Raw genomic sequence first — 24,332 nt, forward strand, 5'->3', positions numbered from 1 at the left:
AGATGTGAAAAAGAGCCCTGCTTTAGAGAAAACAGTGTCCCTCAGATCTGTTTGGATGGGAATTCTTCATAAGCTTTCAAATGTTGCTCATACAGTATGTACAGTAGCCTTCTGCTTTATACTGTATGTCCACAGATGTATTGTTGATGTGTGTTTAAACAGGAACCGCGTCAGTAATTGACTTTCTTGATTCGCTGGCAACACCACAGTGATGAATGAATGACTTTAACCAATCAGAGACACAAAACTAATCAGATATTTGTTCAGTAGGAAAGCCAAGCATTCATTTACATATACATTGTATTCCCTGTTTATCTATTATGTCACGTTTAAAGTTATGCGTGTTTAAGAGAACGGAAGAGAAAGGAAAATAGCCTTGTGCGATAGAGAGTGTAATTCACACAGACACGTTGTTACACTATCGGTGAATATACGCAGTGTATGGAAACGTGCCCCTCATTCATCCCCCTTTTCTATCTTACTACCTGTGCTCATGCTCCACAAACACACACACACACACACACGCACACGCGCGCGCACACACGCACGCACGCACGCACACACACACACACACCCCACAAACCCCACAAACCCCACCTTCTTCTCTGTAAATATGTATTTCATTTTCATGATTATTTCTATAAAACGTTTACCTCAAGCCATTATTTACTCCACACAGCAAGTTGGTGAGTACATTTCTAGAACACATTTTGTGCCGCGAGCGAGAAGTAGGAGAGCTGCGAGGGAAGAAAAATGTCATAAATAATGCATAGAATGTCTTTATTATTTATGATTTTCATATTAACTTGAGTATCATTTGGAGAACTGGTGACTACGTTTGGGGTCAGTTACTCTTCGTTGTTTCACGTCATGTAGCCTGGTTTCATTTCAGAGGATATGAGCCATTACATCACACTGACATTTGAGTCATTTAGCAGAAGCTCTCATCCAGAGCGACTTACAGTTAGGAGCATTCAACTTCAGGTAGCTAGGTGGGACAACCACATATCACAGTCAAGGTACGTCAAACAAATGAATATTTGTGTCATTCTCAAAACTTTTGGCCACGACTGTGTTCTCAGTATGCTATTGTTGTGGTGTATAGCAGTGTGTGTTGAGATCTAAATGTCACATACTTGTATACCTTAATCATCCCAAGTACCGTTTGAAATCATCACCAAGAATTCTGTCTTTCAAGTTGTGTGTGTTGCTCATGTAACAGTGTTGCTTCTGTCCCTCTCCTTGCCCCAACCTGGGCTTGAACCAGGGACCCACTGAACACATCGCCAACCGCCAACCATCACCCTAAAAGCATTGTTACCTATCTATTTGCTAACTAGCTAGCCATTTCACACCGGTTACACTCATGCTCTTCTCTAATTGGAGCAGCCATTAAACAGATGTCAGAGAACGACAGGGAACACTTCTCATTGTAAAGGAATGCCATGTATGTTGTTAAACCCCTCCCTCTCTGGTTTACAGACCTGCCACATCTCTCACTGCTAGTGTGATGTGAATTCCCTCTCTGGTTTACAGACCTGCCACATCTCTCACTACTAGTATGATGTGAATTCCCCCTCTAGTTTACAGACCTGCCACATCTCTCACTACTAGTGTGATGTGAATTCCCCCTCTAGTTTACAGACCTGCCACATCTCTCACTACTAGTGTGATGTGAATTTCCCCTCTAGTTTACTGACCTGCCACATCTCTCACTACTAGTATGATGTGAATTCCCTCTCTGGTTTACAGACCTGACACATCTCTCACTACTAGTGTGATGTGAATTCCCCCTCTAGTTTACAGACCTGTCACATCTCTCGCTACTAGTATGATCACAGTAAACACACACATTCACACAGTAAACACACACACACACACAGTAAATACACACACACACACACAGTAAATACACACACACACACACACACACAGTAAATACACACACACACATTGTAAGTACACACGCACACATACAGTAAATGCACAAACATGAATAGCAAATGTACACACAACACACACACAGCTGGTGGTGATAGAGGTTCCTGGTGTGGCTCAACCTCTGAATTTAAAGGGTCAGTGGTTGCTGTGTGGATGATTGCCACCATGTGGAGCACTGATTATTTCCACCTCTGACCCAACACGGGTTCAAATCCCAAGCAGGACTCAAGAGACTAACGCTTCAATCCAAACTGACAAAATGGCTCCCAGGACAGTAGGGCTATAGCAAATAAACGACCTGGGTGAAAACCACTTCAGATAGCAATGGAACAATCCAGAGCTCGGCCATGGCACCAAATAGGGTCATGATGGTATGTGGACCTGTTGTCTGCTAGTATGGCCGCCTTATGCTTCAGGCCTAACTGGCTGTGATAGGGCGTTATAACTGAATCAGAGTAGGCAGGCAGGTAGATAGCCATGGAGACAGGCAGGCGTCCCTGACAAACAGATTGGGTGGGTGGTAATGTCATTGGGTGGTAATGTGGTCTCTGGCCGGGATAGGGACATCTCTGGCTGCAGTGTGAGGATTAAGCTGACAGCAGCACTTTCACATCCACCATCAGTCCCACTGTGTCTGGACTGCACAGAGACACAGGCACACACGCAAACACATACACACCCCGGGGCCACACATCCAAACGGATGACATCAGCTCGCCCCTAATCTGTGTGTGTGTGTGTGTGTATGTGTGGGTGTGTGTCTATCTCTCCATTCCTCTATTTTTCTCTCTCTCTCTCTCTCTCTCTCTCCATCTATCTCCCTCCCTCTCTCTCCATACCTGCCTGGGTCGGGCTGTGTGTGTATGACGAGGCTCCTGTCGTCCATGGATACAGAGTGAAACAGCTGTGAGGGGAAAGAAAGCGTTGTTGTCTTTTCTCTTGTTTTTGGATCTCCCCAGATTAAAGGGACTGGTTTGAGTGGATGCCAAGCGCCTCCAAGCACCTCTGTATTTGCTGTCAAGTGTCTCCAGGTTGCAGAATTACTGTGTCACACTGTAACACCAAAAGTGACTGCTTTGATTCCCTCGAGGCTCAGATGCGGAGCGAGACCAAAGGGATGTTTGAAATGTGATGAAAGAGTACAGAACCCTGGAAGGAGGAGAGGAGGAGAATACATGTTCTGAGCGTCAGCCTGTTCCACAAGGACACAGACACCATGATCAAGTCTTTCTTTAGGGGTAGGTACGGTACAATGTACACAGTGGAATGTGGAATATAACATTAACATGTCAGAAAACTATTACTTTTACAGCGAGTTGGCTATATGCTGGTGCTGTATTGTGAAATGTTTGCTCTACATTGTTTGGCTTGTTTAGTTACAATGAATGTTGTTTGTACTAAAGGTCGACCGATTAATCGGAATGGGCGATTAATTAGGGGCGATTTCAAGTTTTCATAACAATCGGAAATCGGTATTTTTGGAAACAAAAGGCAAGTCAGTTAAGAACATTCTTATTTTCAATGACGGCGTAGGAACGGTGGGTTAACTGCCTCGTTCAGGGACAGAATTACAGATTTTCACCTTGTCAGCTCGGGGATCCAATCTTACAGTTAACTAGTCCAACGCAATAACGACCTGCCTAGCTAGCATTGAACTTATCTTATAAAAAACAATCAATCAACCATAATCACTAGTTAACTACACATGGTTGATGATATTACTAGATATTGTCTAGCGTGTCCTGCGTTGCATATAATCTGACTGAGCATACAAGTATCTAAGTATCTGACTGAGCGGTGGTAGGCAGAAGCAGGCGCGTAAACATTCATTCAAACAGCACTTTCGGGCGTTTTGCCAGCAGCTCTTTGTTGTGCGTCAAGCATTGCTCTGTTTATGACTTCAAGCCTATCAATGCCCGAGATGAGGCTAGTGTAACCGAAGTGAAATGGCTAGCTAGTTAGCACGCTAATAGCGTTTCAAGCATCACTCTCTCTGAGCCTGTGGTTGTTTCCCTTGCTCTGCATGGGTAACGCTGCTTCGAGGGTTGCTGTTGTCATTGTGTTCCTGGTTCGAGCTGAGGGAGGAGCGAGGAGAGGGACGGAAGCTATACTGTTACACTGGCAATACTAAAGTGCCGATAAGAACATCCAATAGTCAAAGGTTAATGAAATACAAATGGTATAGAGGGAAATAGTCCTATAATTCCAATAATAACTACAACCTAAAACTTCTTACCTGGGAATATTGAAGACTCATGTTAAAAGGAACCACCAGCTTTCATATGTTCTCATGTTCTGAGCAAGGAACTGAAACGTTAGCTTTCTTACATAGCACATACTGCACTTTTACTTTCTTCTCCAACACTTTGTTTTTGCATTATTTAAACCAAATTGAACATGTTTCATTATTTATTTGAGACTAAGTTGATTTTATTGATGTATTATGTTAAGTTAAAATAAGTGTTCATTCAGTATTGTTGTAATTGTCATTATTACAAATATATATTTTTTTTTAAATCAACCGATTAATTGGTATCGGCTTTTTAGGTCCTCCAATAATCGGTATCGGCGTTGAAAAATCATAATCGGTCGACCTCTAGTTTGTACTGTAGACAGTTACTTGAGAGAGTTTGGTATCAGACTTAAGATTCCTCCAAAACACTGATGATGAAGCACACTAAGTACTGGAGAAGCCTCTGGTGACAAGCTGGATGAATAACCAATCTGTCACTATCAATGTCTCCAGGTTGCTTCATCCCTCACGTCTCTGTTTGACTGCTGCCTGAGTGGGGCTGGCTCCCCAGATTCCCAGGCACAGCTAGAGGGACTAGGGAAAACTTCACTTCCACTCTTCTTGGCTGTAGTTTTAGCTGGATCTTTCAGTGAGAGATCTGAATGTGATGTGTTCTGGGACTTCCCGGACTCAGATGAAGCCTTTTTTACTGGACTTAAAATAACTTTCAATTGAGTTTTTCTGGTAGAGGACGGACAATCCTATTGGTGTCAGTGTTATCTCTGCAGCTAACACATTGCTGTCTGTATCAGACACAAACCCCAGTGTACCTGAGTCCTCTACTATGTCCTTGGTCTTACATCTCAGTGGCAAGAAACTGATATGTGACTGCCAGTGAAAGAGCTTCCACTCTCACTCATTTAATAGAATGTAATGGCTTCAGACATTCTAACTAGGTGCTGCTATGCAGACCATTACAGACTAGAGGTCGATCGATTAATCGGAATGGCCGATTAATTAGGGCCGATTTCAAGTTTTCATAACAATCGGAGATCTGTATTTTTGGACAACGATTTGGCCGATATTTTTTAAATATATTTTTAGACCTTTATTTAATCTTTATTTAACTAGTCAGTTAAGAACACATTCTTATTTTCAATGACGGCCTAGGAACAGTGGGTTAACTGCCTCGTTCAGGGGCAGAACGACAGATTTTTACCTTGTCAGCTCGGGGGATTCAATCTTGCAACCTTACAGTTAACTAGTCCAACGCTCTAACCACCTGATTACCTTGCACTCCACGAGGAGCCTGCCTGTTATGCGAATGCAGTAAGCCAAGGTAAGTTGCTAACTACCATTAAACTTATCTTATAAAAAACAATCAATCAATCATAATCACTCGTTAAACTACACATGGTTGATGATATTACTAGTTTATCTAGCATGTCCAGCATTGCATATAATCGACACTGTGCGTATCGTTGCTCCAATGTGTACCTAACCATAAACATCAATGCCTTTCTTAAAATCAATACAAAGAACTATATATTTTAGCTAAAATAAATACAGGTTAGCAGGCACTATTAACCAGGTGAAATTGTGTCACTTCTCTTGTGTTCATTGCACGCAGAGTCAGTGTATATGCAACAGTTTGGGCCGCCCAATTTGCCAGAATTTTACGTAACTATGACATAACATTGAAGGTTGTGCAATGTAACAGGAATATTTAGACTTATGGATGCCACCCGTTAGATAAAATACGGAACGGTTCTGTGTTTCACTGAAAGAATAAACGTCTTGTTTTCGAGATGATAGTTTCCAGATTCTGCCATATTAATGACCTAAGGCTCGTATTTCTGTGTGTTATTAGGTTACAACTAAGTCTATGATTTGATAGAGCAGTCTGACTGAGCGCTGGTAGGCAGCAGCAGGCTCGTAAGCATTCATTCAAACAGCACTTTCGTGCGTTTGCCAGCAGCTGTTTATGACTTCAAGCCTATCAACTCCCGAGATTAGGCTGGTGTAACCGATGTGAAATGGCTAGCTAGTTAGCGAGGTGATAAACGCTAATAGCGTTTCAAACGTCACTCGCTCTGAGACTTGGAGTAGTTGTTCCCCTTGCTCTGCATGGGCCGCGGCTTTTGTGGAGCGATGGGTAACGCTGCTTCGAGGGTGGCTGTTGTCGTTGTGTTCCTGGTTCGAGCCCAGGTAGGAGCGAGGAGAGGGACGGAAGCTATACTGTTACATTGGCAATACTAAAGTGCCTATAAGAACATCCAATAGTCAAAGGTATATGAAATACAAATGGAAAAAAGAGAAATAGTCCTATAATTCCTATAATAACTGCAACCTAAAACTTCTTACCTGTTAAAAGGAACCACTCATGTTAAAAGGAACCACCAGCTTTCATTAGTTTCCCATGTTCAGCAAGGAACTTAAATGTTAGCTTTCTTACATGGCACATATTGCACTTTTACTTTCTTCTCCAACACTTTGTTTTTGCATTATTTAAACCAAATTGAACATGTTTCATTATTTATTTGAGGCTAAATTGATTTTATTGATGTATTATATTAAGTTAAAATAAGTGTTCATTCAGTATTGTTGTAATTGTCATTATTACAAATACATTAAAAAAATCCTCAGATTCATCGGTATCGGTGTTGTCGACCTCTATTACAGACCATTACAATAGCATGGTTATGGACTGAGTCGCAGGTTGGAGATGGACATGGGGATTGTACTGTAACAGCCTTCCACTCAAAGAATATCTCAATGGTCAGATAACTCGCAACAAATGTATCAATGGATGCATTGCAGCTACTCCTAAAGGGAATGTAATGTAATGTACATACTGTCATTTGTCTTACACTGTAAATATCACTTCCATGGCCCCCAGTCATCAGTGATGGTACAATGCTAGGTAATAGTGTTCCTGTGTGATGGTACAATGCTAGATAATAGTGTTCCTGTGTGATGGTACAATGCTAGGTAATAGTGTTCCTGTGTGATAGTACAATGCTAGGTAATAGTGTTCCTGTGTGATGGTACAATGCTAGATAATAGTGTTCCTGTGTGATGGTACAATGCTAGGTAATAGTGTTCCTGTGTGATGGTACACTGCTATGTAATAGTGTTCCTGTGTGATGGTACACTGCTATGTAATAGTGTTCCTGTGTGATGGTACAATGCTATGTAATAGTGTTCCTGTGTGATGGTATAATGCTAGGTAGTCATAGTGTTCCTGTGTGATGGTATAATGCTAGGTAGTAATAGTGTTCCTGTGTGATGGTACAATGCTAGGTAGTAATAGTGTTCCTGTGTGATGGTACAATGCTAGGTACTTATAGTGTTCCTGTGTGATGGTATAATGCTAGGTAGGAATAGTGTTCCTGTGTGATGGTACACTGTAATGTAATAGTGTTCCTGTGTGATGGTACACTGCTATGTAATAGTGTTCCTGTGTGATGGTACACTGCTATGTAATAGTGTTCCTTTGTGATGGTACAATGCTATGTAATAGTGTTCCTGTGTGATGGTACAATGCTATGTAATAGTGTTCCTGTGTGATGGTACAATGCTATGTAATAGTGTTCCTGTGTGATGGTACAATGCTAGGTAGTAATAGTGTTCCTGTGTGATGGTACAGTGCTAGGTAGTAATAGTGTTCCTGTGTGATGGTATAATGCTAGGTAGTCATAGTGCTTCTGTGTGATGCTATAATGCTAGGTAGTAATAGTGTTCCTGTGTGATGGTACATTGCTAGGTAGTAATAGTGTTCATGTGTGATGGTACAATGCTAGGTAGTAAAGTGTTCCTGTGTGATGGAGCAATGCTAGGTAGTAATAGTGTTCCTGTGTGATGGTACATTGCTAGGTAGTAATAGTGTTCATGTGTGATGGTACAATGCTAGGTAGTAATAGTGTTCCTGTGTGATGGTACAATGCTAGGTAGTCATAGTGTTCCTGTTTGATGGTACAATGCTAGGTAGTATTAGTGTTCCTGTGTGATTGTACAATGCTAGGTAGTAATAGTGTTCCTGTGTGATGGTACAATGCTAGGTAGTATTAGTGTTCCTGTGTGATGGTACAATGCTAGGTAGTAATAGTGTTCCTGTGTGATGGTACAATGCTAGGTAGTAATAGTGTTCCTGTGTGATGGTATAATGCTAGGTAGTAATAGTGTTCCTGTGTGATGGTACAATGCTAGGTAGTAATAGTGTTCCTGTGTGATGGTACAATGCTAGGTAGTAATAGTGTTCCTGTGTGATGGTACAATGCTAGGTAGTCATAGTGTTCCTGTTTGATGGTACAATGCTAGGTAGTATTAGTGTTCCTGTGTGATTGTACAATGCTAGGTAGTAATAGTGTTCCTGTGTGATGGTACAATGCTAGGTAGTATTAGTGTTCCTGTGTGATGGTACAATGCTAGGTAGTAATAGTGTTCCTGTGTGATGGTACAATGCTAGGTAGTAATAGTGTTCCTGTGTGATGGTATAATGCTAGGTAGTAATAGTGTTCCTGTGTGATGGTACAATGCTAGGTAGTAATAGTGTTCCTGTGTGATGGTACAATGCTAGGTAGTAATAGTGTTCCTGTGTGATGGTACAATGCTAGGTAGTCATAGTGTTCCTGTTTGATGGTACAATGCTAGGTAGTATTAGTGTTCCTGTGTGATTGTACAATGCTAGGTAGTAATAGTGTTCCTGTGTGATGGTACAATGCTAGGTAGTATTAGTGTTCCTGTGTGATGGTACAATGCTAGGTAGTAATAGTGTTCCTGTGTGATGGTACAATGCTAGGTAGTAATAGTGTTCCTGTGTGATGGTATAATGCTAGGTAGTAATAGTGTTCCTGTGTGATGGTACAATGCTAGGTAGTAATAGTGTTCCTGTGTGATGGTACAATGCTAGGTAATAGTGTTCCTGTGTGATGATACAATGCTATGTAATAGTGTTCCTGTGTGATGGTACAATGCTAGGTAGTAATAGTGTTCCTGTGTGATGGTACAATGCTATGTAATAGTGTTCCTGTGTGATGGTACAATGCTATGTAATAGTGTTCCTGTGTGATGGTACAATGCTAGGTAGTAATAGTGTTCCTGTGTGATTGTACAATGCTCGGTAGTCATAGTGTTCCTGTGTGATGGTACAATGCTAGGTTGTCATAGTGTTCCTGTGTGATGGCATAATGCTAGGTAGTAATAGTGTTCCTGTGTGATCGTACAATGCTCGGTAGTCATAGTGTTCCTGTGTGATGGGACAATGCTCGGTAGTCATAGTGTTCCTGTGTGATGGGACAATGTTCGGTAGTCATAGTGGTCCTGTGTGATGGTACAATGCTAGGTAGTATTAGTGTTCCTGTGTGATTGTACAATGCTAGGTAGTAATAGTGTTCCTGTGTGATGGTATAATGCTAGGTAGTATTAGTGTTCCTGTGTGATTGTACAATGCTAGGTAGTAATAGTGTTCCTGTGTGATGGTACAATGCTAGGTAGTAATAGTGTTCCTGTGTGATGGTACAATGCTAGGTAGTCATAGTGTTCCTGTTTGATGGTACAATGCTAGGTAGTATTAGTGTTCCTGTGTGATTGTACAATGCTAGGTAGTAATAGTGTTCCTGTGTGATGGTACAATGCTAGGTAGTATTAGTGTTCCTGTGTGATGGTACAATGCTAGGTAGTAATAGTGTTCCTGTGTGATGGTACAATGCTAGGTAGTAATAGTGTTCCTGTGTGATGGTATAATGCTAGGTAGTAATAGTGTTCCTGTGTGATGGTACAATGCTAGGTAGTAATAGTGTTCCTGTGTGATGGTACAATGCTAGGTAGTAATAGTGTTCCTGTGTGATGGTACAATGCTAGGTAGTCATAGTGTTCCTGTTTGATGGTACAATGCTAGGTAGTATTAGTGTTCCTGTGTGATTGTACAATGCTAGGTAGTAATAGTGTTCCTGTGTGATGGTACAATGCTAGGTAGTATTAGTGTTCCTGTGTGATGGTACAATGCTAGGTAGTAATAGTGTTCCTGTGTGATGGTACAATGCTAGGTAGTAATAGTGTTCCTGTGTGATGGTATAATGCTAGGTAGTAATAGTGTTCCTGTGTGATGGTACAATGCTAGGTAGTAATAGTGTTCCTGTGTGATGGTACAATGCTAGGTAATAGTGTTCCTGTGTGATGATACAATGCTATGTAATAGTGTTCCTGTGTGATGGTACAATGCTAGGTAGTAATAGTGTTCCTGTGTGATGGTACAATGCTATGTAATAGTGTTCCTGTGTGATGGTACAATGCTATGTAATAGTGTTCCTGTGTGATGGTACAATGCTAGGTAGTAATAGTGTTCCTGTGTGATTGTACAATGCTCGGTAGTCATAGTGTTCCTGTGTGATGGTACAATGCTAGGTTGTCATAGTGTTCCTGTGTGATGGCATAATGCTAGGTAGTAATAGTGTTCCTGTGTGATCGTACAATGCTCGGTAGTCATAGTGTTCCTGTGTGATGGGACAATGCTCGGTAGTCATAGTGTTCCTGTGTGATGGGACAATGCTCGGTAGTCATAGTGGTCCTGTGTGATGGTACAATGCTAGGTAGTATTAGTGTTCCTGTGTGATTGTACAATGCTAGGTAGTAATAGTGTTCCTGTGTGATGGTATAATGCTAGGTAGTATTAGTGTTCCTGTGTGATTGTACAATGCTAGGTAGTAATAGTGTTCCTGTGTGATGGTATAATGCTAGGTAGTAATAGTGTTCCTGTGTGATGGTACAATGCTAGGTAGTAATAGTGTTCCTGTATGATGGTACAATGCTAGGTAGTAATAGTGTTCCTGTGTGATTGTACAATGCTAGGTAGTAATAGTGTTCCTGTGTGTATGATTAGTTGTGATTGCATCTGAGCTGGCAGATTCATACCTCTGGCCCTGAGGGTTTTACAGACTTCAGTGAGATGATCCAGTCAGTGCTCCCTCTCAATCTCCATCTTTTTGTCTTTCTCTCTTTCTCCTTTCTTTCTTTTTTTATTTATTTATTTCTTTCTCTTTCTCTCTTTCCTTCTTCCTCAACCTCTTTTTCTCGCTCCCCCTGCTTACTCCATCTCTCACTCTATCCTTCTTGATCTCTCTCCCTCCTCTCTCTCTTTCTCTCTCTTCCTCACTCTCTCTTATTCCATCTGTGTCTCTCTCTCTCACGAGGTCTCTGAGAGGTCAGTCATCGATAACTCCAGGCCACGTCACAAGGCCGTCCACCAGCATCTACAGGAGGGCCAATCTATTAATGCAATTCTGGGAAAGGCGAGTGGGGCGGAGCACCTGCTGTCGTCATGTCAACGGGCCTCAGAGGGGTTCTGTCAATGCTCAGGTCCCATAATCAATCCCACATTACTGATCATCAATAGGAAGACTAGTTTAGGAAACATGTTTAAGGAGGGCCACCACGTGTGTTTTTCCTCACTACGCATGAGGACAACAGCACTCTGTTGTGTGTGGGGGCTGAATAATTTTGCACGCCCAATTTTTCCGTTTTTGATTTGTTAAAAAAGTTTGAAATATCCAATAAATGTCGTTCCACTTCATGATTGTGTCCCACTTGTTGTTGATTCTTCACAAAAAAATACAGTTTTATATCTTTATGTTTGAAGCCTGAAATGTGGTAAAAGGTCACAAAGTTCAAGGGGGCCGAATACTTTCGCAAGGCACTGTATATACTGTATAATTCACTATCTGTTCTTTACTATCTATTGCATCTATCTAGGCCACTCTGTCACTGCTCATCCATATATGTTATACTTATATATTCTCATCCCATTCCTTTACTAGATTGTGTGTATTAGGTTTTGTTGTGGAATTATTAAATATTACCTGTTAGATACTAATGCACTAGAAGGATAAGCATTTCGCTACACTCGCAATTTCATCTGCTGTGTATCTGTCCAATGATTTGATTTGATCTCTGTCTCTCACTCTCTCTCTGTCTCTCTCTCTTTCTCTATCTATCTTTGTCTCTCTATCTCTATCTTTGTCTCTCTCTTTCTCTATCTCTATCTTTGTCTCTCTCTTTCTCTATCTCTATCTTTGTCTCTCTCTATCTCTATCTCTATCTTTGTCTCTCTCTTTCTCTATCTCTCTCTCTCTCTCTCTCTTTCTCTATCTATCTTTGTCTCTCTCTATCTCTATCTTTGTCTCTCTCTATCTCTATCTTTGTCTCTCTCTATCTCTATCTTTGTCTCTCTCTTTCTCTATCTCTATCTTTGTCTCTCTCTTTCTCTATTTCTATCATTGTCTCTCTCTTTCTCTATCTTTGACTCTCTCTCTTTGTCTCTCTCTTTGTCTCTCTCTCTCTTTGTCTCTCTCTTTCTCTATCTTTGTCTCTCTCTCTTTGTCTCTCTCTCTCTCTTTGTCTCTCTCTTTGTCTCTCTCTTTGTCTCTCTCTTTGTCTCTCTCTCTTAGTTCAATGAAGGTTTATTAAAGTGTATCAGACATCTAATCAGGGTTGATTAAGGCAGCCGTCTATGACAACAGTGACTAAGCACATCCACGGCTAAGTGACCATGCGTTACCACCGCCACCAATGAACAGAAAGTGCGGGCAAAAGCAGCTTTTCGTCAGTGCCCTCGCTCAGCCCTCTCCACCCCACGTTACCCGACTCCCGGTCTCCCGTGGCGGCCGGACAGCACTGAATGGCACCGTAATCCATCCCACTAATTCCCAGGCTTTAGGAAGGCCGGCCATTTCCTAATTGGCTAAAGGGTTAGATTAAGATCTGGACAATGGGGCATGTTGACGCCATCTCTCGCTGTCATAACAGGGGGATTAGGGAAGTGAATAGAGGGGGCTACTGAGCACCTCCGGCCAGAGGGCCCCAGAGGGACCACAGCACAGACCTGACTGACACACTGTCACAACACACTGGACCTAGTGGGGCTTTACCCAGCCAAGCGGAAGCTGATCCCAGCTCCTGCCCACACAGTCCCCCTATCCCAGCCCCTTCAATGCACTGCAGCCCATTGACACACACACTGGGCCTAGTGGGGCTTTACCCAGCCAAGCGGAAGCTGATCCCATCACCAGCTCCTGCCCACACAGTCCCCCTATCCCAGCCCCTTCAATGCACTGCAGCCCATTGACACACACACTGGGCCTAGTGGGGCTTTACCCAGCCAAGCGGAAGCTGATCCCATCACCAGCTCCTGCCCACACAGTCCCCCTATCCCAGCCCCTTCAATGCACTGCAGCCCATTGACACACACACTGGGCCTAGTGGGGCTTTACCCAGCCAAGCGGAAGCTGATCCCATCACCAGCTCCTGCCCACACAGTCCCCCTATCCCAGCCCCTTCAATGCACTGCAGCCCATTGACACACACACTGGGCCTAGTGGGGCTTTACCCAGCCAAGCGGAAGCTGATCCCATCACCAGCTCCTGCCCACACAGTCCCCCTATCCCAGCCCCTTCAATGCACTGCAGCCCGTTGACACACACACTGGGTCTGACTACTGGAGGCAGTGGAGCTGGAGATTTCAATTTGACATGGAACAGTTTCTCCCAGAAGTGGCTTGCTAAGTGAAACTCAAGGCTGTTTAGAAACTCGCTGCATGTTGTTTGTCAGGGACAGAGTACAACAAGTATATGAGATTCAGAGGTCAAGAGGTCAAGCCTGTCTCTGTGTGTCTGTATCTCAGTAAGCTAGGCCTTCGACTAGCTGTGAAAGCAATAGCCGCTGCTGCTGGCATCATGTGGTCTTTTAATGCAGTCTGAAGGCTAGCATATGTGTAAGGAGGAGGGGAAGGTAAGCAGGGTGGACAGAGGTACAGCCTCAAGTCTTCTTCTGCAGTCTGTCACATCACGTTGGCTAGTTCTAAAACCACACTGACTGTAATAGCTGCTCTCCAAGATGGAGAGAGGGAGGGAGGGAGAGAGGTCCGACTGAGAGGGGTCAGGGATGTGCTATAACGATGCTTTGAAAGAGTCTTCTGGTCCTGTGGTGTCTTTTCTCTGATTGATGGATGGCTGGAGACCTGTGAGGTAGTCTAAGCTCTACATACTCTCTACACACATAGAGAAGGGGATATTTCTCCCTGTGCTTTTCTGTCTCTTGCCATAGTAGCTGTGGATTTTCAGGCTTGATCATAGCTGCTTGAGGGTTGATATGGTATCGTGGGAGAGAGATTGAAGTCTGGACGTAGTATATCTTACTATTTCTCTCCAAAGCCTGGGGATATGCACTCACTGAACCTGACCTCTGTTGCACCGCCATCCCAGCAGTGTTTGAAGTTGGAGCCAATATTTCCACTTGCAGATGGTCTGACACACTCATTTAACAGTCTTGGGCTGCGATGTAGCGCATTTCTTTTGACCGGAGCCCTATGGGCCCAGTGGGCCTGGGTCAAAAGTAGTGCACTATATAGGGAATAGGGCCCTGGTCAAAAGTAGTGCAATATATAGGGAATAGGGTACCATTTGGGACACACACATGGATTCACATAGTTGTGATCTAGTTACCGATGCCTCTGCCAATCAGCAATGTTAAACAGTGTAGATATACTTAAGGGTCATGCTAATGCATGACATATGAAGCGCAATGCGCAGATGGCTGCCCTTCTGGCTGGGTACATTTATTCCACTGAAGTGCATTGTTGAATGGGTTTGGATTTAAAACGAGGCAGGCTAGATGCCCTGACCTGGGATCCATTACTGGACAATGGTACTAAGCTGGATGTGTTAAGAGCTGATCTATTGGCCCCTGGCTATGAAACCCTATGGATGGATATAACTGTAGTGTAGGGAGAGAGCCATGGGAGAGATGGGAGAGTAGAAGAGGCCTGGCTGGCCGGCAGCTCTACTGCCCACGCTGCAACTGTAGTCTACTCCGTGAGACAAACTTCATCTCCACGCCTTCTCCTCACAGACCCTTCACTCTCTCTCTCTCTCTCTCAGCGGAGAGGAAGAGATGTTCAGACATCATTATTGTTTTCTCTCGCCCTTATTCTCTCATCCCCTACTCCCCTCTCCGCTCCCCGGGAGTTCCATGGAACATTTTGTACGTGGAAAGACGACAACCGCTTCTGAGTCATTACAGCGTTGTACCGCGGGACAAATAGCTGGGTATTCGCCACAGTTATCTCTGGTAATCTATTTGTGTTATTCTCGGCTTTGTTTGCAGATTGCTCCAGTGAATATCCTGGCTTCCCCTCTGATGAATCGTCTGTGTTCACTCACTCTCTCTCCATCTCTCTCTCTCTTTGCTTCACCTCCCATCGAACTGGAGATTAATAAGTAGGATGTTTGTTGAACATGAAAAATTATTTCCTGTACAATACACAGCTTTAGTGTAAATTATCAGCACTCTAGAAATGCCCTAGGTGCCCAAATTCCCTTGGAAACAGCCTTGAAAATACCCACTAGGGGCAAAGCACCTACAGTATGTCAGCTTGATTTATTAGGTATGTGGCCCTAATTTATTGTAAATGTATAGCAATGGGGCTTTTGTAAATTACAGATAAATATAGGCTTCTTAGATCAGTCACTAGGGAAGAAGAACCGTTAGTCTATCGAGGATGTGTTACCGCGTATGCAAGTGTATACTCATCATGCTGTCACGAACCGGCTCAAAGCCCGTAACAAAGGGAGACAACGTGGAGATAAGGAGTAACAAAATATATATTTATTAACTAAAGCAACTAAGGAAAATATACAATGGTGTGTGTAATCAGTAATCAGTAGTGTAAGTGAATGTTTTGCATGCATGAATGTGATAATGCAGGGTGTTGAAAGGTGCCAAAGCAAACAAACAAAAGGCCACCAAGAACCACAACACAATCTACAAAGGTGTCTGCATGGAGAGAGTCTCTTCCATGAATGTGGAAGAGGTATATTTATCCTGGGAGACACATGGCCCAGGTGTTTCCCATGAAGCTGACGACCCTCCCAACTCCACCCACCGGCATCCTAATAAGGAAACAAGAACAAAGACAGAATACGGCAGACAGAGTGGGAGGGTCGTCACAATGCTAAGTGGTGATTTCTACATTGCAAACCATAGGGGCCGGTGTGTAGGAGCCGTTTTGGCCTGTTTATATGGCATTGTATATGCTGTCTGTCAATGGTTATTTTAACTTATTTGTCCACTAGAGGGCACTATATGTTGGGGTCATGGTTCACTGGTCACATGTAGCACAGGTGACCAGGAGGGGTTGGCGGAGACGGAAGAGGAGAGGGCATACAATTCTTACTGTATCACAGAGCATGCTCATGGATTTGACCTCTGCACCTTTTATATGCTAATATTTGTATTGGATCGATAAAATGGGAACGAAAAGAGTTACGGTTAGAAAGCAATTTCTGTGGACGTGTTATGGACATCTTTCTGCTGTGCCAGTGGCTTTTTATAGGGAATCGTCACTACAAATGTCTCTCTTAAACCAGCTTGGATGTTACAATAATGTCAAATCTAACAGATGACCCAGAACTCTGAAAGTACAGAAAACCACTTTCATGCCTTATCGGTTGCTCCTCTTAGAAAGTGTCGCCACAGAAAAGTCCCCACTGGAAGACGCTGCTAATTATACAGTAGTTCCGTGACATCAAAGGTTCCTTTTGAAGTGTTGTGCTGTGTGTCGGCCGTTCTGGAGCGCTGTCGGGAGGTGTAGTCTGTTGTCGTTAAGCAGGCCTCATGCAGGGTAGCACTGGAAGTGCCATAGTGTATCTCACACATAGATACACACACACACACACACACTGTATGTGTGTTCATTAGCATCTCCTCACCACATATCAACATGGCTCAGATGTGCCATCCTCACGCCCCTAGACCAGCCCCCTTCCACTCCTCTCTCAACCCTCACCTAGAACTCTCTCTGCCTGGTGTGTTTTGATGTGGAGCACCATGGTTTGATGTTGATGCTGAACTCTGAGAGAATTCTCGGTTTCCGTTGCATGGTATCTGTTGAAATCTCCAGCGGTTTGCTTTTCCCATCTAAGGACAGATTCATCAACATTGAGCGTTAAGACAACGTTGGCAAGGGCTTTACTAGCCTTGGTGGAGTCATTTTCTTTTCTGTACGTTATTTCATGCTTGGACTCTCTGTCAGCAGCGTTGAGAGATAGGGTGGCGGAGTCCAAAATCGACTTACTGAAGAAAAGCACAGAGTATCTCACAGCTCTTGTGACTGTCGTGACAAAATGGCGTGGGGTCATTCAGTTTGCACCAATCCAGCACCTCCCGTCACCGCTGTTACATCATAATGACATGTGACAGGCGATAAGAGCTTGTGGCACCAGACTAAGTTGGCACACATGGCTGCATCATCTTGTGACATGGTGTCGCAGACATATGAACTGTCTGACTCAACAGACACACACTCACTTACCCTCGCTAGCCTCGCGGTGCAGTTCTAGGAGTCTAGCTATTTTCGAGGAATGTGTTAATGGAACTGGTATTGAGTGAAGCAGGAATTCAATCTGCCTTTTGGGGCCTGCCTTTTACATACCTCAAAGGCTACCATAGGTCAGGCTCTTCCAGCACCAAAGGCTGCCATAGGCCAGGCTCTTCCAGCACCAAAGGCTACCATAGGCCAGGCTCTTCCAGCACCAAAGGCTGCCATAGGCCAGGCTCTTCCAGCACCAAAGGCTGCCATAGGCCAGGCTTTTACAGCAGTGTTAGCACGGATGTGGGAATAAGCTGTTTAACACCTCAGGGATGGAGTCCCTTGGAGCTATCACAGCCAGCATCAATTAGCCTATTCTCTGGTGCTCAAACAGGCTAATTAGCACACGGCACTAGCAGGAGCGTTTAGGAACAAATTTATACCTTGATACACCTTTAGCATCATATCCTCCACAACACAACACTGACTGGAAATTACAGCTGTCTCAAACAGACACTATGCTTGGGAGAGAGAGTTTGTAAAACCTATGATTTACATTTACATTTTGGGGTCATTTATCAGACCCTCTTATCCAGAGTGACTTACAGGAGAAATGAAGTGCCCTTGCTCAACTCCCGTACAGACTCGGGAGAGGCGAAGGTCAAGAGCCGTGCGTCCTCTGAAACACAACCCAACCAAGCATCACTGCTTCTTGACACAATGCCCACTTAACCCGGAAGCCAGCCGCACCAATGTGTTGGAGGAAACACTGTGCACCTGGCGACCGTGTCAGCATGCACTGTGCCCGGCCTGCCACAGGAGTCGCTAGTGCACGGTGGGACAAGGACCTTCCTGCCAGCCAAACCCTCCCCTAACCCGGACGACGCTGGGCCAATTGTGCGCCATCCCATGGGTCTCCCGGTCGCGGCCAGCTGCGACAGAGCCCGGACTCGAACCCAGAATTTCTAGTGGCACAGCTAGCACTGCAGTGCCTTAGACCACTGTGCCACTCGGGAGGCCCTGGCTCTGATATTATAACCAGCGACCTTTCGGTTACTGGCCCAATGCTCTTAATTGACTGGCAAATGTCGTGAGAACTAGCCACTTATGCTAACGCTGACATGATTAAAAGGGTGCCACTGTCAGCATTTAGCAGGCTAGCGTTCTCATCTCACTCGTGATAACATGTAGACAGCAGCCCTGTGAGGTTGTGTAGAGGCTCTGTGTCTACCGTCTTTGAGAGGCGTTGACACTGCATGCAGATTGACCTTATTTATCTCCTCTCTGTTGGAGTTGCATCACTCAGCTGAAACCTTCCTGTAGCGTTACCTAGTGAAGGGCTCATCATCCCGAAGGACAGCGCTTAAGTATTCAGTGGAATTCAAATGTGCAACCGAGAGACCCGCTCACAATACATGAATATAACTGATTCAGGGTCAGCTTGTCCTTAATCAGCCGTTCTGTTCTGATTCTTTATGAGGTGTTCAAAGTAGGATCTTTTTGTTAAAGGGATGACAATGACGCCCTTTATCTCCTTCCACAGAGTCAGATGAAGTCCTGGATACCATTTGTACGATTCTGTGTCCATTATGAAGGAAGTTAGAGGTAGTTTCATTAGCTAACTAGCATTGACTCGCAAAACTACCGCTAACGTCCTTCTTAATGGACACAGAATCATACAAATGCAAATACAAACTCCTGTGGCAGGCCGGGCGCAGTGCGCGCTAACCAAGGTTGCCAGGTGCCAGGTGTTTCCTCCGACACATTGGTGCGGCTGGCTTCCGGGTTGGATGGCGCTGTGTTAAGAGGCAGTGTGGCTTGGTTGGGTTGTGTATCGGAGGATGCATGACAACCTTCGTCTCTCCCGAGCCCGTATGGGAGTTGTAGCAATGAGACAAGATAGTAGCTACTAAACAATTGGATACTACGAAATTGGGGAGAAAAAGGGGTAAAATAAAAAAAGATTTACAATTCTTTCATTCTATTTCTACGGTACACACAGTTCATAATGCTTACCCTGCTCTTCTCTCCTGTATGCAGGTGTATGCACAGTTTCTTAGTAAGTTCCCTGATTGTAACTGTGCTCCTCCCCTCTCCTCTCTGATAGGCACAACCAGGCAGCCCAAGGAGGGAGAGGTCCCGGGGGTGGACTACAACTTTGTGACTGTTGATCAGTTTATGGAATTGGAGAAAAGTGGAGCCTTACTAGAGAGCGGAACTTATGAAGGTAAGAGAAAGCTTTTCACTTTTTTGGGGGTGTATCATATTTTTGGGGGGTCTTTCCTGATTTTGCTTGTTGGAATAATTGTATTATGTAGCTGCTTGTTTATCGACCATCCTTCCACTCTCTGACAAGGAAGAATGAAAACACACTCTCTCACACACACACCACAACACCACTACACTCTCCTCCATGCTGGCTCTCCTCTGAGCCCTAATGGCTCTATAATAAACATGACTCACTCCAATTTCTCTCCATCTGCCCTGGTCTGTGTGGCTCTGTGCTGGGTGTACTAAACTACTGGCTCTCCACTCTGTCAGATACAGGGGACTCCACCACACAGATAATGCATTAACTCCATGTCAGCTCCCTCGCCGAGCCCTCCCGCTCAGCCTCGCGCCTGTCATGGCAGAAAAATAAATTGCAGATGGTCAATTTACCGGTTGGTTGCCAGGAGCGATGTTAGATTCTCTCTCCGATTGAGGCCGTGTATCACTTCTCCGAGGATGTCGTCTTCCGTAGAGAGAACCCTTCTTCTCTTCTCGGTGGCTGCACTGCTGTACCACCAACATTTACCTTTTTAATATGTAATGTTCAATTAGAGAAGGAGAGAGAGAGATAATTACTTGACACATTGGAAAGAACTAACAAAAAAACAGAGCAAACTAGAATGCTATTTGGCCCTAAACAGAAAGTTCACAGTGGCAAAATACCTGACCTCTGTGACTGACCCAAAATTAAGGAAAGCTTTGACTATGTACAGACTCCGTGAGCATAGCCTTGCTATTGAGAAAGGCCGCCGTAGGCAGACCTGGTTCTCAAGAGAAGACAGGCTATGTGCACACTGCCCACAAAATGAGGTGGAAACTGAGCTGCACTTCCTAACATCCTGCCAAATGTATGACCATATTAGAGACACATATTTCCCTCAGATTACACAGACCCACAAAGAATTGGAAAAGCAAACTCAATTTTGATGAACTCCCATATCTACTGGGTGAGAGAGAGAGAGAGAGAGAGAGAGAGAGGGAGAGGGATGCAGGGCGATAGAGATGGAGAGATCCCTGTTTTCTTTTGTGTGAGGTAGGCGGAGAAAAAGCCAATCTGTCTGTCAGGTCCTACACTGCCAGGTTAATGTTATCCACAGTGTTGGATTTTCATCATTACAAAAGCCTTGCTTGGGAAAGTCAGGGGTTGGGTCAGTGTGTCTCTTGGCTTTCGTTTAGCTAATAGTTAGGTAGGCAACTAATTTAGCGTTGTAGCATACTACTGGAGGTTGTCTTCAGTTTGTCTAGGAATGTTTGAAGAATGCTGTTCATGCTGTTTTTGTGCATTTTAGATTTGATTTCCCAGGAAAGTCTGACTGAAATTGCTTTTAGATTTTAGGCAACAGTAGGGTCAAATAGTCTGTGGTCTGTGGTTTCCATTCAATTCACTTTTTTACAGCAATGTTTTTTCATTTGAGTCAGTCACTGTGTACTCAGAAATGCGAACAAAAATTCACAGGTCCTTTTTCTAACCACAGCAAATATCTGAGATACAAACCAACAGGACTTTCCAGCTACTATTTTCTCCATGGTCCTTCAACTGTCTGTGGCATACGTGTTGATGGGGTTGATCATTTTAATACTTAATCCCCAGGATTAGAACAATCTCATTGGATTTCAAAATATCTTTGGGTATATGGTTTCTCCTCCAGAAGTACTAAAACACCACTGAGAAATGCAGGATAATATTTAATTTTTTTATTTTACCAGGCAAGTCAGTTAAAAACAATTTCTTATTTTTAATGACGGCCTAGGAACAATGGGTTAACTGCCTGTTCAGGGGCAGAAGAACAGAGTTGTACCTTGTCAGCTCTGGGATTTGAACTTGCAACCTTCCGGTTACTAGTCCAACACTCTAACCACTAGGCTACCCTGGCACCCCTATCACTCTCAAAGAAACGCTCTCTAGCTTCAGAACCTAATCTCCAGTGGAGAGGCAGTGCCTTGAAGCCTGCTCTCAAGGAAACTTGGTTCCATTGCTGTGGCAACATCATATCTCCCCCCAGTCCATTTCACACAGTGTTTACAGAGAGTGGAGACCAAACACTTAATCAGATCTCACATCAGCTTAACAAGGACATCCGCTGTCTCTGGACTTTGCCAGGTATCTCTGGGCTAAAGCTGTAGCAAGGGATGTTTGCGTGCATGCATGCCTATGTGTGTGGAGGAGATCTTAGCAGACAGTCTTCTGCTAGCAGACTCAGGGGCTGGAGGATCAGAGTGGGTGATGTGTGAAAGCATCAGCGAGGAGGAGCCCAGGGGAGCATGTTCAGAACAAACCCAGAAACGCTCTGCATGCTGGGAGCTGGAGACTCCGCCCTGGGGAGACAGACGGGACGACCACACAGAGCACAGAGCCCAGAGCACAGAGAGAGAGAAAGGCTTCTTCTTTATTTATTTACAACACACACACACTCACTCAATCACTAGGAATCTGTGCATGGTTTAGTGTTTGATTGATGTGCGGTGGATAACAGTCGCATGGGGCTAACAGTCTCATGGGGTGCTAACACAGTCTCATGGGGTGCTAACACAGTCTCATGGGGGGCAAACACAGTCTTGTGGGGGGCTAACACATTATTATGGGGGACTAACACAGTATTATGGGGGGACTAACACAGTCTTATGCGGACTAACACAGTCTTATGGGGCACTAATTAAGTCGTATGGGGGACTAACACAGTCTCATGGGACTAACACAGTCTCATGGGGGGCTAACACAGTCTCATGGGGGGCGAACACAGTCTCATGGGGCTAACACAGTCTCTTGGGGCTAACACAGTCTCTTGGGGCTAACACAGTCTCATGGGGCTAACACAGTCTCATGGGGGGCTAACACAGTCTCATGGGGAACTAACACAGTCACATTGGGGCAAACACAGTCTCATGGGGAACTAACACAGTCTCATGGGGCAAACACAGTCTCGTAGGGGGCAAACACAGTCTCGTGGGGGGCTAACACAGTATTATGGGGGACTAACACAGTATTATGGGGGGACTAACACAGGCTTATGCGGACTAACACAGTCTCATGGGACTAACACAGTCTCATGGGGGGCTAACACAGTCTCATGGGGGGCTAACACAGTCTCATGGGGCTAACACAGTCTCATGGGGCTAACACAGTCTTATGTGGAACTAACACAGTCTCATGGGGCTAACACAGTCTTATGGGGGCTAACACAGTCACATTGGGGCTAACACATTCTCATGGGAGGCTAACACAATCTCATGAGGGGCTAACACAATGTAATGGGGGGCTAACACAATGTAATGGGGGGCTAACACAGTCTCATGGGACTAACACACTCTCATGGGGGGCTAACACACTCTCATGGGGGGCTCACACAGTCTCATGGGGCTAAAACAGTCTCATGGGGCTAACACAGTCTTATGGGGGACTAACACAGTCTCATGGGGCTAACACAGTCTCATGTGGAACTACCACAGTCTCATGGGAGGCTATCACAATCTCATGGGGGGCTAACACAATGTAATGGGGGGCTAACACAGTCTCATGGGGGGCAAACACAGTCTCTTGGGGGACTTACACAGTCTCATGGGGAGCTAACACATTCTCATGGGGCTAACACAGTCTCGTGGGGGCTAACACAGTCTCATGGGGGACTTTCACAGTCTCATGGGGCTAACAAAGTCTCGTAGGGGGCAAACACAGTTTCGTGGTGGGCTAACACAGTATTATGGGGGACTAACACAGTATTATGGGGGGACTAACACAGGCTTATGCGGACTAACACAGTCTCATGGGACTAACACAGTCTCATGGGGGGCTAACACAGTCTCATGGGGCTAACACAGTCTCATGGGGCTAACACAGTCTCATGGGGCTAACACAGTCTTATGTGGAACTAACACAGTCTCATGGGGCTAACACAGTCTTATGGGGGCTAACACAGTCACATTGGGGCTAACACATTCTCATGGGAGGCTAACACAATCTCATGAGGGGCTAACACAATGTAATGGGGGGCTAACACAATGTAATGGGGGGCTAACACAGTCTCATGGGACTAACACACTCTCATGGGGGGCTAACACACTCTCATGGGGGGCTCACACAGTCTCATGGGGCTAAAACAGTCTCATGGGGCTAACACAGTCTTATGGGGGACTAACACAGTCTCATGGGGCTAACACAGTCTCATGTGGAACTACCACAGTCTCATGGGAGGCTATCACAATCTCATGGGGGGCTAACACAATGTAATGGGGGGCTAACACAGTCTCATGGGGGGCAAACACAGTCTCTTGGGGGACTTACACAGTCTCATGGGGGGCTAACACATTCTCATGGGGCTAACACAGTCTCATGGGGGACTTTCACAGTCTCATGGGGCTAACACAGTCTCATGGGGGCTAACACAGTCTCGTGGGGGACTAACACAGTCTCATGCGGGACTAACACAGTCTCATGGGGGGCTAACACAGTCTCATGGGGGGCTAACACAGTCTTATGGGGGACTAACACATTCTTATACGGACTAACACAGTCTTATAGGGGACTAACACA

General features: G+C 44.6%; 1 protein-coding gene across 1 annotated transcript in view; it reads left to right on the forward strand.

Moving 5' to 3' along the window:
• Positions 1-24,332, forward strand: part of LOC109882687 (membrane-associated guanylate kinase, WW and PDZ domain-containing protein 2-like) — a 296,510-nt gene that overhangs the window by 165,588 nt on the left and 106,590 nt on the right. The window contains exon 3 of the mRNA XM_031798160.1: positions 19,641-19,760. Within this exon, the coding sequence (XP_031654020.1) occupies positions 19,641-19,760 (120 nt within the window). The remainder of the gene's footprint in view (positions 1-19,640; positions 19,761-24,332) is intronic.

Source organism: Oncorhynchus kisutch, linkage group LG19 (genome assembly GCF_002021735.2).
Source record: "Oncorhynchus kisutch isolate 150728-3 linkage group LG19, Okis_V2, whole genome shotgun sequence".
NCBI lineage: Eukaryota > Metazoa > Chordata > Actinopteri > Salmoniformes > Salmonidae > Oncorhynchus > Oncorhynchus kisutch.